Source organism: Anomalospiza imberbis, chromosome 1 (assembly GCF_031753505.1).
Source record: "Anomalospiza imberbis isolate Cuckoo-Finch-1a 21T00152 chromosome 1, ASM3175350v1, whole genome shotgun sequence".
In the NCBI taxonomy this organism is placed as follows: domain Eukaryota; kingdom Metazoa; phylum Chordata; class Aves; order Passeriformes; family Viduidae; genus Anomalospiza; species Anomalospiza imberbis.
Genome location: NC_089681.1, coordinates 71937316 through 71952804, shown reverse-complemented (window position 1 = coordinate 71952804; position 15489 = coordinate 71937316). Strand labels below are relative to the sequence as shown.

At 37.4% G+C, this 15489-nt stretch overlaps 1 protein-coding gene across 4 annotated transcripts in view; it reads left to right on the top strand.

The window, feature by feature from the left end:
• The window catches only part of SEMA5A (semaphorin 5A), a 312741-nt gene that overhangs the window by 181312 nt on the left and 115940 nt on the right, over positions 1–15489 (top strand). For all 4 annotated transcript variants that reach the window (XM_068196491.1, XM_068196502.1, XM_068196480.1 and 1 more), the window contains 2 exons: positions 9517–9802; positions 13140–13275. In XM_068196491.1, the coding sequence (XP_068052592.1) occupies positions 9517–9802; positions 13140–13275 (422 nt within the window). The remainder of the gene's footprint in view (positions 1–9516; positions 9803–13139; positions 13276–15489) is intronic.

Below are 15489 nucleotides of genomic sequence, written 5' to 3'. Positions count from 1 at the left end.
CCTGCAAATGTGAAATAGAGAACCAGACTCTTCTTCCCATGATGTCATATTTTGGCCATCTCTTTTCCCATGTAAAGGCAAATGTAATGCCTGAAGTTACTCACGTGAATATATATGCACAAACAGATGGAGAAAGTGGAAAGACTGCTTACCAGTAATTTATTCTCAAAGGTGTCCTGTTGTGCTGCATGCCCTCTTTTTCTCTCTGAATCCATGTTCAAGTGTTTCTGTGCTTCAGAGAAACAATTTGAGGTGACAGAGCACACACTGAGGGTTATGTCTAAAGCAGACATCTCTCCCACTGATTTCTTGTCCTGACCAAAGCAGTCAGTCAGACCCTGAGCTTCAGCCAGCTGCTCAGGTCAGTAAAGGGCAACATGTTGCTGGGATGTTTTAAAAATTTCCTTTGTAGTGTTTCATAAGAATAGAGTGCCTTAGCAGTCTGCTTTGGACATTATTAAGTGATAAAAAATAAATTATTCTTTCATTAAGCTGGCATGCTGTCTGTTTCAGTGTCTTTAAGTTCTTGGTGTAACAATGTTTAAATCATATCTGGAGTTGGTAGAGTGTGCTTCTAATTAGACTTCACTGTAGAGTAGAACTGCAAAGTGCAGCAGGGGCAGAATTTGTCATAGTTTGCTCTAGAGGACAGAAGTAAGTGTAATAGTTATATTTGCAGTCCACAGTTGCAGTGTGTCCAGATTGGCAATGAAAATCCTTCACTGTTTAAACTTAGAAACCTTTTCTGTAGTCCAACATTTACAGTTAGTAAAGGTATTTATCCTTTCAATACACCTCTTTAAATCACTAAATGTTATCTGATACCTCAGTGTGAAAGTTGGCCTTAGTCTATAATGTCTGTTTGCTTCCCTCAGCCAATGAAAGGGCAAAACATTAAAAAAAAAAAAAAAAAAGGAAAGGAAATCCCTGTCTATTTCATCACACAAAGAAACACTACAACATTTGGTTTCATGATTTGTCAAATGCCTTCCCTTACAATTTCATGGGTCTCCAACTATCTTGAAATGATTGCAGCTGATTTCTTTACTCTAGACTTGCAATGGTAGATGCTATTGGAACATATTAAATAAATAAAAACAGTGTTCTAAACGTCACAACATTTCATCAGTGGGCAGACAATAGATGATTAAAATTTAATCCTGGATCACATGTAGAAATCAAATCAAATCAAATCTTCTCCAAATTAGAAGTCTTTCCATCTGAGGAGATAAGTGTTTGGATTGTTCTGCTTTACTGGTAGACATAATATTACCATTTTTCCTCTTGCTGTCCTAAGCATTTGGTCATTAGATATCCTTACTAAAGTGGTTCTTCTGAGATCACTTTCTTAAAAACACTAATAAAAAGATTATTAATCCAGAGCAGATACTTTTAGTCTTCATAAGTAATAGTAAGAGTAAAATTCTTACAAAGATAGTTTGGTTAGTGGGGTTTAATACAGCTCTGAATCAATGCCCATTATTATTTGTTAGCAGATTTTTATTATAATTTTTGCTACTAGTAGGATGTTTCAAGAGAATATATGATATAAGAATAAAAATTAATTCTTTCAATTTTGTTTTTAAGGATTAATGGAAATGGCTATAATAATTCAGTGTTATCCTTTCATTTTTCTGGGTTTTAATGAAAAGTCTTGTAATTACCTAGTGCAAGCTTTTCTTTATTATGTAATATTTCATATAACTCAAAACCAGCATGCGCTTGAATGTGCAATGTACTCTTTCAGATAAGAGTCCTGACTGAAAATATGAAAAGCATATTCTGCCAGTTTTGCTTATTTTGCAAGAAGATAAATAATTAAATTTCTTTGGTTGTGCCACTCGTAAGATTGGTTATATTTCTTTTGTGTATATCATCACTTTTGCCAGTATCCTAAAATAGGAGAGAAAATACCTGCTGGTTTTGAAACCCGTCCTTAGGCTTCTTCACTGGAGCAGCTACCAGAGAAAAGACTTGAGCAGTTAAGCTGTGTTTTTCCTTTCAAATTTGTACATCTTCTCCTTCGTGGCACTGACAGAGTAGGAGAGCAGTAAGTTGGTGTGAGGTGGAGGCACCTCCCCTGACTTCCTTTTTCCAGTGACAGACTAAGTTATTACAAAACACCTTCATAGCATTTCTTTACCTGTTTGAAATGGTAGACAACAAGCACTCCCCATGGAGTTAGGATATTTTTACTTCTTATCTGCCCTAGGTAAAACAGCAAGGTCTGCCTACCATTTATTAAAAACACGAGGAGGCCATTGAGGACAGAGCTTGTTCTTTTGTATCTCATCTAGCCTGCCTATGTCAGGTGCCAATCAGAGAGGCTGAATGAGAAAGGAGGACACTTCTGCAAGCAAATCATCTGTTCCCAACTGCAGAGAGGCACAACAGGAGTGTGAGCCTCATTAATGCACAAAACTATGATACACAATGAACCAGAGAGAATGAAAGAACTTAGGACTGAAATGCATCTCAGTCAGGGGAAGGTGGAGAATTTCAAATTTCAGGGAACATGAACACATAAAAACCAGCATTTATCAAAGAAAGGAGGGGACTGAAAGGTTACCTGAATAGGAGAAATAATGTCTTTACTGTGCACTGGAACACACTACCCAGAGAGGTTGTGGAGTTTCATCCACTGGGGATATTCAAGAACAGCCTGGACACAATCCTGACCAATATACTTTAGGATGGCTTAATTTGAGCAGGGAGGTTGGTGAGATGACCCTTTTAACCTGTTTCATTCTGTGATTCTGTGACAGAAATATTGGGGGCAGAGATGGAATTTCAACATCAGACATACCAAGCCTTAAGGTGAAGGAGGAAGAGGATGATTTTTGGTTTCCTTTCTGTTATGAAAAAAATTTTAAAAAGGAAAAAAAGAAAAAGGAAAAGAGGAACAGGTTGTAATGTGTTAATGCTGTGTATATTCCAGGCACTCACCAGCAAAGCCTCTCCGTCACTCCCCCCAACAGCTGGACTGGGGAGAGAAAATATAACAAAGGGTTAATGAGTTGAGATAAGGATGGGGAAAAATCACTCACCAAATATCTTATGGGCTAAACAGGCTCTAATTAGAGATATGAATTCAATTTATTGCTAAGAAAATCAGAGCATTTCAGGGTAATGAAAAGTAAAATAAAACAATAAAATAAAAAGGTAAAATAATAATTTCAGGATAATGAAAAGTAAAATAAAACCTTAAAACTCACCTCCCCCCCCTCCATGCCTCCCTCTTTCCCAACTCTTCCTCCTACCCCAGCAGTGCAGAGAGACAGGGAATGGGAATTCAAGCTAGTTCATCACCCGTGGCCTCTCTCTCTGCTCAGGGAGAGGGGTCATTTCCCTGCTTCACTGTGGGGTCCCTCCCACGGGAGACAGTTCTCTATGAACTTCTCCAGTGTGAGACCACCGCACAAGCAACAGTCCTCCCCAGACTGCTGCACTGTGGGTCACTCTTCCACAGGGTGTGGTCCTTCAAAGACAGGCTGCTCCAGCATGGGCTCCTCTTTCCATGGGCCTTCCATGGGGTCACAGCCTCCTCTCAGGTATCCACCCATGCCAGCATGGGGCTCTTCCACAGGCTGCAGGTGGATTTCTGCATCCCCGTGGAACTCCATGGGCTGTAGGGGCACAGCTGCTTCACCATGGTCTTCACCTCCAGCTGGAGGGGAATCTCAGCTCTGGCACCTGGAGCACCTCCTGCCCCTCCTTCTCCACTGGCCTTGGTGTCCGCAGGGCTGCTTCTTTCACATTCTTTGACTCCTCTCTTCTGTGGCCACAAGTACAGCTGTGCAACAGCTGTTCTTCCTTAAATCTGTTATTACAGAGGTGTTACCACCATTTCCAATTGGCCCAGCCTTGGCCAGCAGCAGGTCCATATGTTGGAGCTGCCAGAGATTGGCAGATCTGGACATGGGGAAAGCTTCTGGCAGCTTCTCATAGAAGCCACCCCTGTAGCACACCCCCACCAAAGCTTGGCCATGCGAACCAAATGGACAAGTCTGCAGGGAAAGTCATTGATTTGTCTCCCTCCCTGCAAAACTAGAACAGAGAAAAGAAAAAAAAAATGGCAGTAAAAATGTTTGGAGAAATTGGTAAGCCATCATAATTGGGTTTTCTTTCCATGCCATAACAACTGGTTGGCAAAATCTCCTTAAGGAACAGTATATTCCTCTATGTGTGGAATTCTGGATTCAATTTTAAGTAACGATCCAAACTTCTGGATGTTTTGCTAGATCCCCATTCTCCAAATTTCTAGAGGTTTTGAATGAATTAATGAAATCCCTATGCATTTTTCACTCTTACCCCCTGCCCTTGCATACACAGCTTTGCAAGGTGTCTATCCAGTGAATATAGGTGACTGAATTCCAGGTGTAACTTTCAAGGGCTTCAGTAAGTATTAGGTTAGAGTATAGAATGGCTGCTGTGACTAAATTTTTCACTGGCAAATTTGCATCAGCAAAAAAATATAATAAATTGCAAAGTATTATGCTATGTAAGAACACTTTACTTTGAAAATGAAGGAGATTTGTTTAAAATAAACAACAGAAAATAATACAAGGAATTTTGTAATACCATATTTGAAAACAATTTTTCAGAAAATAAATAATTGCATTTCAGAATTTATTAGAGTACATTAGTAAAAAAGTTATGAGTGAGTATCCACTTTTATGATTATGCTGAATTGTATTATAAAATCTATCAGCAATATAAGAGAAGATTGGAAAAAAAATGTCTGGGATACACAGTTTTAGTGTATTTTGCTGTCCTTGCTCTTCCATACCTATAAAATTTTCAATTTAGCAAAAGGAAAAGAATGTAAAAGAAATCATGGAGAGCTAAGGCATTGCAAAGGAAATAGTCAAAACAGATTGGTAGCCAGCTACTCTATGGCAAGTTGGCATTTTTAGCATGCATCATAGGTAATTGTGAAACCCAGAGTAAAAATAGCTATTAATAAACCGTTTCCAGCAGTTTCATACAGGACTTAACATTTTACAGTTCAGCTCCTGAGGATGGATATAACTGTGATGATCACAAGTTATGTATTACTTTTGAGATATATAATGCTGTAGGAAAATTTTACTCTGTGATTAAAATTTATCCCTAACCCTTCATGAGCAGTGATGCCTTGATCAGCCTAATGCAAGGTCTGTACTTTTTTCCAACAGCTGCAAAGGGCCACAACTAAATGAATATATTTAATGAATATAAAGAGATGGCAGAATGCAACTGCAACTGGACTTTTTTCATTATGTTAACAAGATGAAATAATCAAGACTGGCACATCTGAAGCTTAAATTCTTTACATTACTTTAAATGTCCCTTTTGAAGAGCATTTCTAGCTGAAATGCGAAGTTTATTCAAAAAACCTCAAATGCATCTTTCTAGAATTTAATGCTATTAAGCATTTGGCTGAATGCAGTTATTTGGAAGAAATGGGTAGATCAACAGTGTGGTGTGATTCATTCATCTAGTGAGGTCAGTGAACAAGTTCCAGAGAGATGTCATTCAACATTAGAGCAGAATCTAGACTCCAAAGATCTTTAATATATTATGTATTTATATATCTTCGTGTGTGTGTCTTATTTTTTGTGCATATATACATATATAATCTGGTCTGTGTCTAAATTAGAAAAAAAATAATATTTTAGCTTTCTTTTAACATTTCTGGGGTTAATTTCATATTTTATTTGGTCTTTGAATGCCTTGCACTTCAGATGTGAGTGGTCACATCTCACAGGGACAGTCAGTGGAAATCACAGCTCTTACTTGCTTAGAGTAGGCTTTGGACCTTTAAATCCTTAAGGTTAATTGCTGTTACCTCCTTAAAGAAATTTAGATAATTTCCTGTCATTTGATTCACTCTGGAAGCAGTAGCATCCACTAACTATATAAATTAAGCCATGTTAGATTGCTTCAGAAGAAGTGATGTGGATTAAAGAGCACAATCATACTTGCTTGCTCCTAAGTTCAGATAGCAAGAAGAAGCCAAGACTGCCTTAGGTGCTCTCAGGGAGCTCTTTTATTCTCCTGTTTCCCATTTTTATCCACAGAAAAATTCCTGTACAGTTCATCTCATCCTTTTACCCCTCAAAGTTTATCCACACCACTAAATAAAAAAGGCTCAGTAAATAAGCTTATGCATGACACCTTTGGCAGGTGGAAAGGGAGAATAATCTAAAGGGAATCATTGTGTCTTCCTGTTAAGTGCTTTCACATTAAGAACAGAGACTGTGCTCCCCAGAAAATGTTGGTTTGTCTCCAACCTTCAGAAAAGTAATCATATTATTTCCAGTTGAAGCACTATCTTGGCTTCATATGGTTGAGTTGTCTTTTTTGCAGTAACTTAGAAGAGTCTGTGGGGAAACGTCCTTGTTGGGCAGTCCTCACACTGCTTTATGAAGGAAAGTGTAGAAATTGCCAGGATTTGTGCTGAGTAAGCAAACTTCAGAAATAGCAGTGTGTTTGCCCAGGGGCAGTAGTAACCAGCCACCCAGTGCTTTCAGTGCTTGGGCTTGTGCTCTGTGTAGCACTGCTCCGTGATGTACACTGGGGATATGTTTTGGGTCACATTGACAGTCATTTTCTTGCTTTCCTGATTACACTCGTTCAATTTAATTTGGGAAAGTCTAGTCAGCCTGACACGTCCATAAATCGAGTATATAAAGAACCCTATAGAGGTCATATATAATACTTGAGACATTATTACAGGTTGACATTCTCGTACTAGCTGTATCGTGCCACATACCAGAATCCTTGCACTTGTTGTGGTGATCTGATAAATCAGAAATGAGATGTGTTTGCCCTTCCAAGAGCTATTTGCAAAGTCAGCATGAAACGAGATTCACTTCATTTGCTGCATTAAAAACTTACGTGGTAAAGCTTCCATGTCAACAAATAGCAGTTCACAGCACAATAGTTGGACACAGAAGAACTGATTTTTCCTAGCTGAGAAGCTACTTTTTCCTTTGAAGTTTTGAGGTGACCCTGTTCATTTTTCCCAAAGAGAGAATGAAATAAACAGAGTCTGACATAATAATCCTTCCATATCCACTGAATTCCCTAAGGTAACTCTGACATTATTACATTTCATGCAAATGAAAGCAGATTTCACAAGTTTCAACAGCAGGTCAAAATTTCATCGGTTCATAATCAATAAAGTATAGGTGTTTGCAGATGTATATATTGTTTCTCAGTTTTGAAACCATGAAATATGAGTACTAAGTATTTTTTATGCATTTATTATGATTATCAGTGCAACTTTAAAATACTATATTTTGAAAGATTTACATGGATTTTCAAGAACCCTGAATACATTCTGAATGCATTTCATATTTTTTTTACTCCTATAGTTAGTGAAGTTTGTTTTATTTTTGCAATTCATCATTCATTACGCTGAGTGCTTCCAATAGTGTTTTTTTAACTCTGCAGTGAGATTCTGTGGTGCCAGTGTAGAGACCTTTTTTACATCAGTGGGCCTCCAGTGAGAGCTATCTTCAGGCCTGATGGCAAGGCAGGGCTTTCTTTTTTTAAATTTTTGTACAAAATATTTTTTGTGGGTGGATCAAATTGATTTTGAGTATTTGCACAGTAGGTTTTTGAAGCTTTTGAAGCCTTTCAAGCAAAATCCCTATTGTAATGAAAGTTTTACACAGATGTGGAATGAAGATTTAAGGTTCTAATAGGGTTAACATTACTAATGGTTTAGTTCTTTGTATATTGTCAGTGTAATTTTATTTCTTATGATATGAGTCTTGTCCAACTATTTTGCCTTTTTTATTCCTTTTTTTTAAAGACAAATACACTGATAGTATGTAACTGATGAAGGCTCAGGGCACCACCATGTTCTTAAAATTATTGGGTTGTGATCTGCCAGCAAAATACCTGTGCAGCTCTGAATGTAGAAAAAATGTTGTGTGTTCCAGACTGCTGTCAAGGAAGCACTTCATAAAATAGAGGGTGAAAGTTACAGGGAGGAGTGAGAGCACTATTGGATCTGCTCAGCTTCATACATCTGAGGCAGCTCATAATCACTACTGCCAAAAACCTGCCCTGGGAACTCTCAGCGCAGCAGATAGAGATGGAAGCGGCACAAGAGGCCACATTAGCTGGGATCTGGTCTGTCTTTGAAAAAGAGTTTTCTGACAGTTTGGACTGCTGTGAGGCACTGCCAGCTTGCTTGCCTTTCTAGTGCCCCTCCAAAGTTATGATAGGTTTGAGGTATTCCTTGAAAATCCTTACATTGAATTGCAGCAACCTTTTTCTATACAATAGTGCTGTTCAAAATGTTCATCTATTAATTTTATTTGAAGTGTTTCCTCACAACAGATGTTTTTAAAACAGTTTTTAAATTTGTTTTCCCACTTCAGAATAAAATTTGGAAATGAGAAAAAAAAGTTTTCTTGTTTTTCAGAGGTATCAGTGTTCTACATGGTTCCCTGCACAAGTGGGGCTCTTCTTCACAAATCTGTGTATCAAATTTATATTTCCTTTAAAAACTTTTCAAGTTGTCAGCCTCTTCTAAGGTCATGGACTTTCCTCAGTTCTAGTAATCCTTACAGGAAATGGACCACATGTTTGTCTTTGGTATCCACTGTTCCTTTTTTTTTCCTTTCCTTTCAAGAAGTATTGCCATCTGTTGCTTTCCAGATTATTTTTTACATATTCTCTAATTTCTCCTTCATCACCATCGGGTTTTTGATCGGATTTTGATGAGTTTTTTGATTAGTTTTAAATCATTTTTTAATAAGAAAATAGAAATCTGTAATGCTCTCAAAAGCATTCAGCAGGATAGGGTGGAAACGCAGTTATCTTACCATCAAATAGTCTTGTGTAGTTCTCTTTTAATTACAGCCTCTGAGCACATTTTTACTCACCATCAATTACCACCTGTTATCCTGCTCATCTGGAGTAATGGCATGGTGGCAAAGCAGAAACAGAGTTAAAAGATAAAGCAATTACATTGTAAGAATTCACTGTGCCCTTATGTGAAGAATGAAAACTCCAAGACACTTTTGATGGTGGAATACAGTGAGCTGGGCCAAGGTTGCCCAGCACAGTCTTGTTCTGTAAACACCTAGAGCAAAACCTGTCAGGCCACGTGTCGTGGTTTGACCTCAGATGGCAGCTCAGGTGGCTTTTGTGCTAGTGGGGTGGTGTGAGAAGGAAAGGCCTTGGCTCTGTGTAAGTGCTGCTCAACAATAAAAAAAAACATCCCTGAATTACCAGCACTGTTTCCAGCATAAATTCAAAACACAGTACCACGCTAGCTACAATGAAAAGAATTAACTCTACCTGGCCAACCCCAGTGTATCATGATCATGTATCTCATAATCCCAGCTGGACATGAGCTGGCCTATTCAGATGTCATGGTGCCATATCCCAAAAGATTATTAAAAAGTGTGCTTATCTAAATATAATGCTTGAAGATAAATCCAACTTCCACATTAGTATGAGTGCATATATCACAAGAAGGCAATAAATGATCTTTCCTTCTATTATTTTCAGAACCAAATTTTGTGTCATCTTATGATATTGGGAACTTTACCTACTTCTTCTTCCGGGAAAACGCAGTGGAACATGACTGTGGGAAAACAGTTTTCTCTCGTGCTGCTCGGGTGTGTAAAAATGATATTGGTGGCAAGTTTGTGCTGGCAGATACCTGGACTACCTTCATGAAAGCTCGTCTGAATTGCTCTCGCCCTGGAGAAATTCCATTTTACTATAATGAACTTCAGAGTACTTTCTTCCTGCCAGAACTGGACTTGATCTATGGGATTTTTACCACTAATGTGTAAGTAGACTGAATAATGTATTTTATTTTCTTGCTCTTTCTTATGGCAAAACCTAGAACTTCTGAGCTACTCTCTTCTGCATATGCCAAATAAACATCATAAATTCAAACTACTATTTTGCCCAATCCACTGTTTTCTGTGAACAAGTATAATTTCCAAATGTTTCCCACGTGAATTATTGAAAATATGAGAGAAGGAATAAATTCTCAATATTTCCTTACTGCAGGGAGCCAGTTGTGTTTAAGACTATTCTGTCATATTCTTTACTTATTGTTAAAAAGGTCTTAATTTTTATTTCTTACTATTGTAATACGTAAATGCATGATGTATATGTGAAATAAATAATTTATAATTGTAATGTGACATGATCATGAATTTGACATGATGGAATTTGAGCATGTCATAGAGAACTCATCTTACCCAAAATGGCACAAGAGATGCTCTTTGGTCTTTTAATATAGTCCAAACATATCCTCGTGCAAGTTTGAAGGTCAAACCAAGAATTTAACCTAATTTTAAGTGAACTTGTTTTATCAATAAGGTAAAATGAAAGAAAAAAATAAAAGTGCAATTTGGTCTTAAAAATTCAAATTTTAATAAACTTGAGTTAACATGAATAAACATGAGTTAAATAATAAAAAGTTGAATGGACATAGAAAAAAAAGAGACATTTATCTCAGAAATGTCCTTTTTAAAATTAAACATGATGACTTTTGTTCAAATGCTGCTCAGCAAGAGCAGCCTCTCTGTTATGGCTGTGCAGCCCAATGTTCAGACCACTGGAATAATTTCTCATTTCGACTTCCAAATCTCTGACCTTCTTGTACTGTCTTGCTGTGTAAATCAGTTTTTTCTAGAATTTTAAAAGGTCCTTAGGCACCTAAAATATAGGTAAGGCACCCTTGAACACAGGGATACTTACATTTTATAAATATCCATTAACCAGGTGGATGCATTCACAAGTTAATGCCAAAAAATTGTAATCTCTATGCATTCTAGACAGGGAGCATGAATTTGAGCTCATTTAGCATCTTCCAGACTGAAGATGAGATGCATCTCATTTAGCATCTTCCAGACCCCTGGGCTGGCAGCTCCGGCTGTGAACAAGACTAGTGATGAGGTGCTTGCACCAGGCTGTGGCAATTCCTAACTATGACATTGGATGATGAGCTCAGCCTGTTTCTGCAATGGAGTAATGCAGGGAATCTAAACACTGTTTATGTAAAGAGAGTAGCAGAGACTTTGAGATTACTGGGGATAAGAAAATTCGCTGTTGTTTCGATCAGTACTTTTAATTTTCTTGTTCTGTTTTCCTAGTTAGTTCATGTATTAAAAGACAGGTATTTGTCAGGTGGTATCCACATACACTCTTCAACCAGATCTTTCTGGAGACTTCAAAGTAGCCTAGATGTGTTCCTGCCATGAAAAGCCTGAGCAGAGGAATTCTGCTCTAGAACATCCATGGAGCTTTGGCCATGAAACGGGAATGATGTTCCTGATGCTTCCTGGCTCTCCTGAAAATGGACTTGCTGTTGTTAAGGTTACCTTTGCCACATGAAAGTAGATGGTATTTTAAACCTTGTTTCTCCTTTCCTCTTCACCCTTGGCCCAATGTTCTGACTGTCCAAGAGAGATGAACTGTTCAAAGAGGAACCAATTAATTATAACTGTCTGAAGGTAGAGTTTTTATTTAAATGCTGGCCATCAAATGTTTTAACTAAATTTTTTGGACATTTTTAAAATATTTTAGAGCTAGGATTACTTCCCCTGCTGGCAACCTGTTCATAGATAGTTTGTGGAACTCATATGATCCACCTTTCTGGCCTGCAAGTGACAGTAGAGAAACACAAGTGTTTCCTATAACAGGGAACAACATATTCCTTTCTATTCATGTAACAGCATCGGATATAACTTAGTGGCATTCATAATTCTTCAGTCTCGATATCTGCAGAATTAAAATGACTTTATTCGACCTTAATGCTTTTTTAGTATACTTTAATATACTTTTGGAGGGAAAAAATGGAAACACTTCTCTAACAGCCAAACCTGCACCTTTTACATGTGGTTGACTAAAAAGTCTACTGTAGCCACTGCTGCATGAAAAGGTTGATTTTGTTTCTTTCAGACTATCCAAAAAAATCTATAAACGTGAGTCTCATGTCCTTGTAGGACTTCATGAAATTCAAGAAAACATTGGTACAGTTAATAATATTAGTGAGATGCATTTAGTGACATAAGCAGGGATTTATCAGCTCCAATGATGATTGATTCTGCAGAAGTTGTAAGTATGGAACATCAAGGCTTGGGCTTCCTTTTGGCTTCCTTTGAAATAAGAGAGACAAGCATAAAAAAGCAAATTGCTCTTTTGTCCTGGTATTTAATCTGCATATCCTAACTCTTTTTTCAGTTGTTGGGTTTTTCCCCATCATTATGGAGTTTCTATAGTAAGTTTTCATAAGCCTTGTGTAAATTCCAGGCTAAGCTTAAAAAAAAATAGGGAAAAGAAAAAAGGAAAACAGAGAAGAATGTTGTGTGGATCAGTTGCCAGCAGTTTTAGCTGCAACAGGAAATCTGTGCAATTGACACCTTCATTATTTCTAATTATAATTATTCTATTATTTCAAAATGAGGAAAGGAACAATGCAGCTTTCCATATAAGGAGCTTTCATAGTTTTTAGATTATATTCCTTAGGCTATGCAGAATTACTTTATTGCCTTGTACATCACATTTTCAAGTCAAACCCAGGAAACTGTGTTTTGTCCAGTTGCCATTCACTGATGTTTATTTTTTTAATGTGATATCTTGAAAGCAGTCCAAGTTGTTTTCTCTTGATGGGTTTCTGCAACTTGCATTCTTATTGCTATACAACATCTCTTGGAAGGCAGGATTTTTGTGGACGTGTCTTGTCCAGGGATTCCGTAGGATCTGGAGACATACAACACATTGTAAAACCTTATTTATATAATGTAGTCATTTGTATGGAAGAAACTTTATTGAACCCTGAGAATAATATCATCCTGAACTTTGTACCTAGAAAAGAGGTGTCTCATGGTGTTAGAAGTGTAGTATGGTATTAGAGCAGCAGCAGAAAGTAGGAAGATCTGAGTTTTTCCCCACACCAGCTTCTTGGTAAGGCTGACAAATATTTTAAATGCAATGACTATGCTTAATCAGCTCATCATATATCATTATCTTGAGATATCATCTCCTGACTGATCATATCTGCTTCAGCAATTACTTGTAGGATTGAAGAGTTATTGCCTTTTTTATTTATTTTTCAGCAATTTGACTACTTAATGTTATTACATAGGTTAATGGATTTATTTATTTTGCAGGAACAGCATAGCAGCCTCAGCAGTTTGTGTTTTCAATCTGAGTGCCATATCTCAGGCCTTTAATGGACCCTTCAAATACCAGGAGAACTCTCGCTCTGCTTGGCTTCCATATCCCAATCCTAACCCTAATTTTCAGGTATGGATACGTGGGAGACGGACAATATTTTATGTGAGCTTTCCTCAAAGTACTGTATGATTCATAAATTATAAATCCAGTTTTTCACTATGTTGTAGCCTAAGACCTTAAAAAAACCCTACATTTTAAAAAGTGCTTAGGAAAGCCCCTTATTTCAATGTATTTAATTTTAATTTTATCCTTCCACTAAATTATTTTAATTGAAAAAGATATGTACTTTGAAGAGTAGGAGAAAAAAGGCTTAACTTCAGTCTTCTGTCAAAATAAAACTCTATAGTTGTCTGTCTAGGTGACATTAACTCCTGTCTGAAGTATGATCAAACAACTATTCTCTTTTACATTGTATTTGTGCTATTAGGACTTAAAAAATGGAACAGTGTCTGGCAGAAAAAGAAAGTGAGAGGGAGGTGGTAAAGAAGGAGTGATCAGAATTTTATATATTTTTATGTGCAAGGTAGTTCACACTCCCTGAAGAGTCAGATTAAAAGGATTTGTGACATGTTCTTCCCCTCATTTGAACTTGTTGGCCTCAGAGGGTGTAGTAATCTGCAGCTGGCTGACAGTGTAAAACCAGTTAGTCCAAGGTTGGTCATTTAGAGGAACTCTACAAAAAGAAAGGGGTATTTCAGTAAGCATATATGCATTGTTTTCATCTTTTGCATAGTCACCACTCCTACTAGAACAATTTTAATGAATGTGCTTCTTACAAGAAATACGGAAGGAAAACCAGCATTAATGTTGTGATTAACAACAATAGCTTTTCATCAAGGTATTTAAGTGTAGTCACCTCTATCCACCTTTCACTCTCCCTTATTCTCAATGCAATTTCACAAGCCCACTTCTGCTCTGGGAACAGCCTTCCCAAGCTTGTAAGTCATAAGATCTTTGCTAGCATGAAAAAGAGTCACCCACTGGGGATTGTGGGTAGTTTTAATTACTTCCTGATCTATGCAAATGAAGGAAAATAAGGCACAGGTTACAGGCTAGAGCTATGTTATCTTTCCTAACTAGTATGTTTGTCATCAGCCAAGTGACAAGACTCTAAGTATGCCAGAAACCTGCAGGAGCAGGCTGTATTTGTATGCAGCTTTCCACCTGTTGTAAAAATACTTGTATTGTCAAAATAGTAATAGGAAAAGGGTCTAAGAGAGGCTAAATTCTTGAAGGAGAAAGCCTGAAAAAATGCTAGTATGTAAAAATCCTATCACCTTTCTGACTAGGTAAGCACATCCAATAAAACTTACTAAACTCTCCCTACAAACTTTGCATTAATGTGGTGTTAATTATTGTGAGAGCATCGCATACTGAATGGTACTTAAAAAGAAAGATGACAGCCTGATGGCTGTGTAAAACCAGTTTAGGTCTCTGCTGTATTGTTAGTGCATGTCTCCAAGTCCCAGTCAAGACAGGTGTTGAAATTTATTTCTTAGATGGCCTGGCTGATTTTAATACAGCTGGTACTTCATCCAATTTACAAGAACATTGACAACAGTTGTATCATATCTCACTGAGCCACAAACAGCTTTGAAGGCAGAGCTAGTGATAAGAGCTGTAATGTGGCCTTTTACAGCACAATATTGAAGGCAATTGATGTCAACTGATCTCTAGGTATCTCTAATGTCCAACTTCTTTTCTTTTGCTGATGCTGCTTTTCACTCCCTTGATTAACTTTCTGCTGCATTTCTGGCTCCATAGCTGCAGCAGTGATGCATACTAGAAGCCAGTCTAATGCTTTACTGCTTTAACCATTTTTTGTGACTTGACTTTGTGACTTTAGAGTACACATCTCACATGGATGAGATATATTCATTGACTGAATCACTAGTTTCCTTCTGAGAAAGGACTTTTCTTTGGTAGAGTAGTTATGATAAAGGATCAGAAGTTCTGTTCCTGTAGTCCCAGAAGTAGATTTATCCTCTTGAGTATTCACCTACTCAGTAGCAACAGAGAGAAGTCTGTGATTTGAAGGAAGACTACTGCTATGTAGATATAGTAACATCAGACATTGTATTTCCAAGGCTGGTTTATATTAATGAATGATTTTCCATTTTAGAATACTATTGGAGTCCCAGTTTTGAGGAACATTGTTTTCTTCAGAGATCATTGCTTTTCTCTTTAGACAGGGCCATGTCTATCATAAGACAAAGGACATTTGCATTGCAGTTTAGTATGGGTATTCAGTTGGAATTTTTCCTGTTTGATAGATCCAGAGAA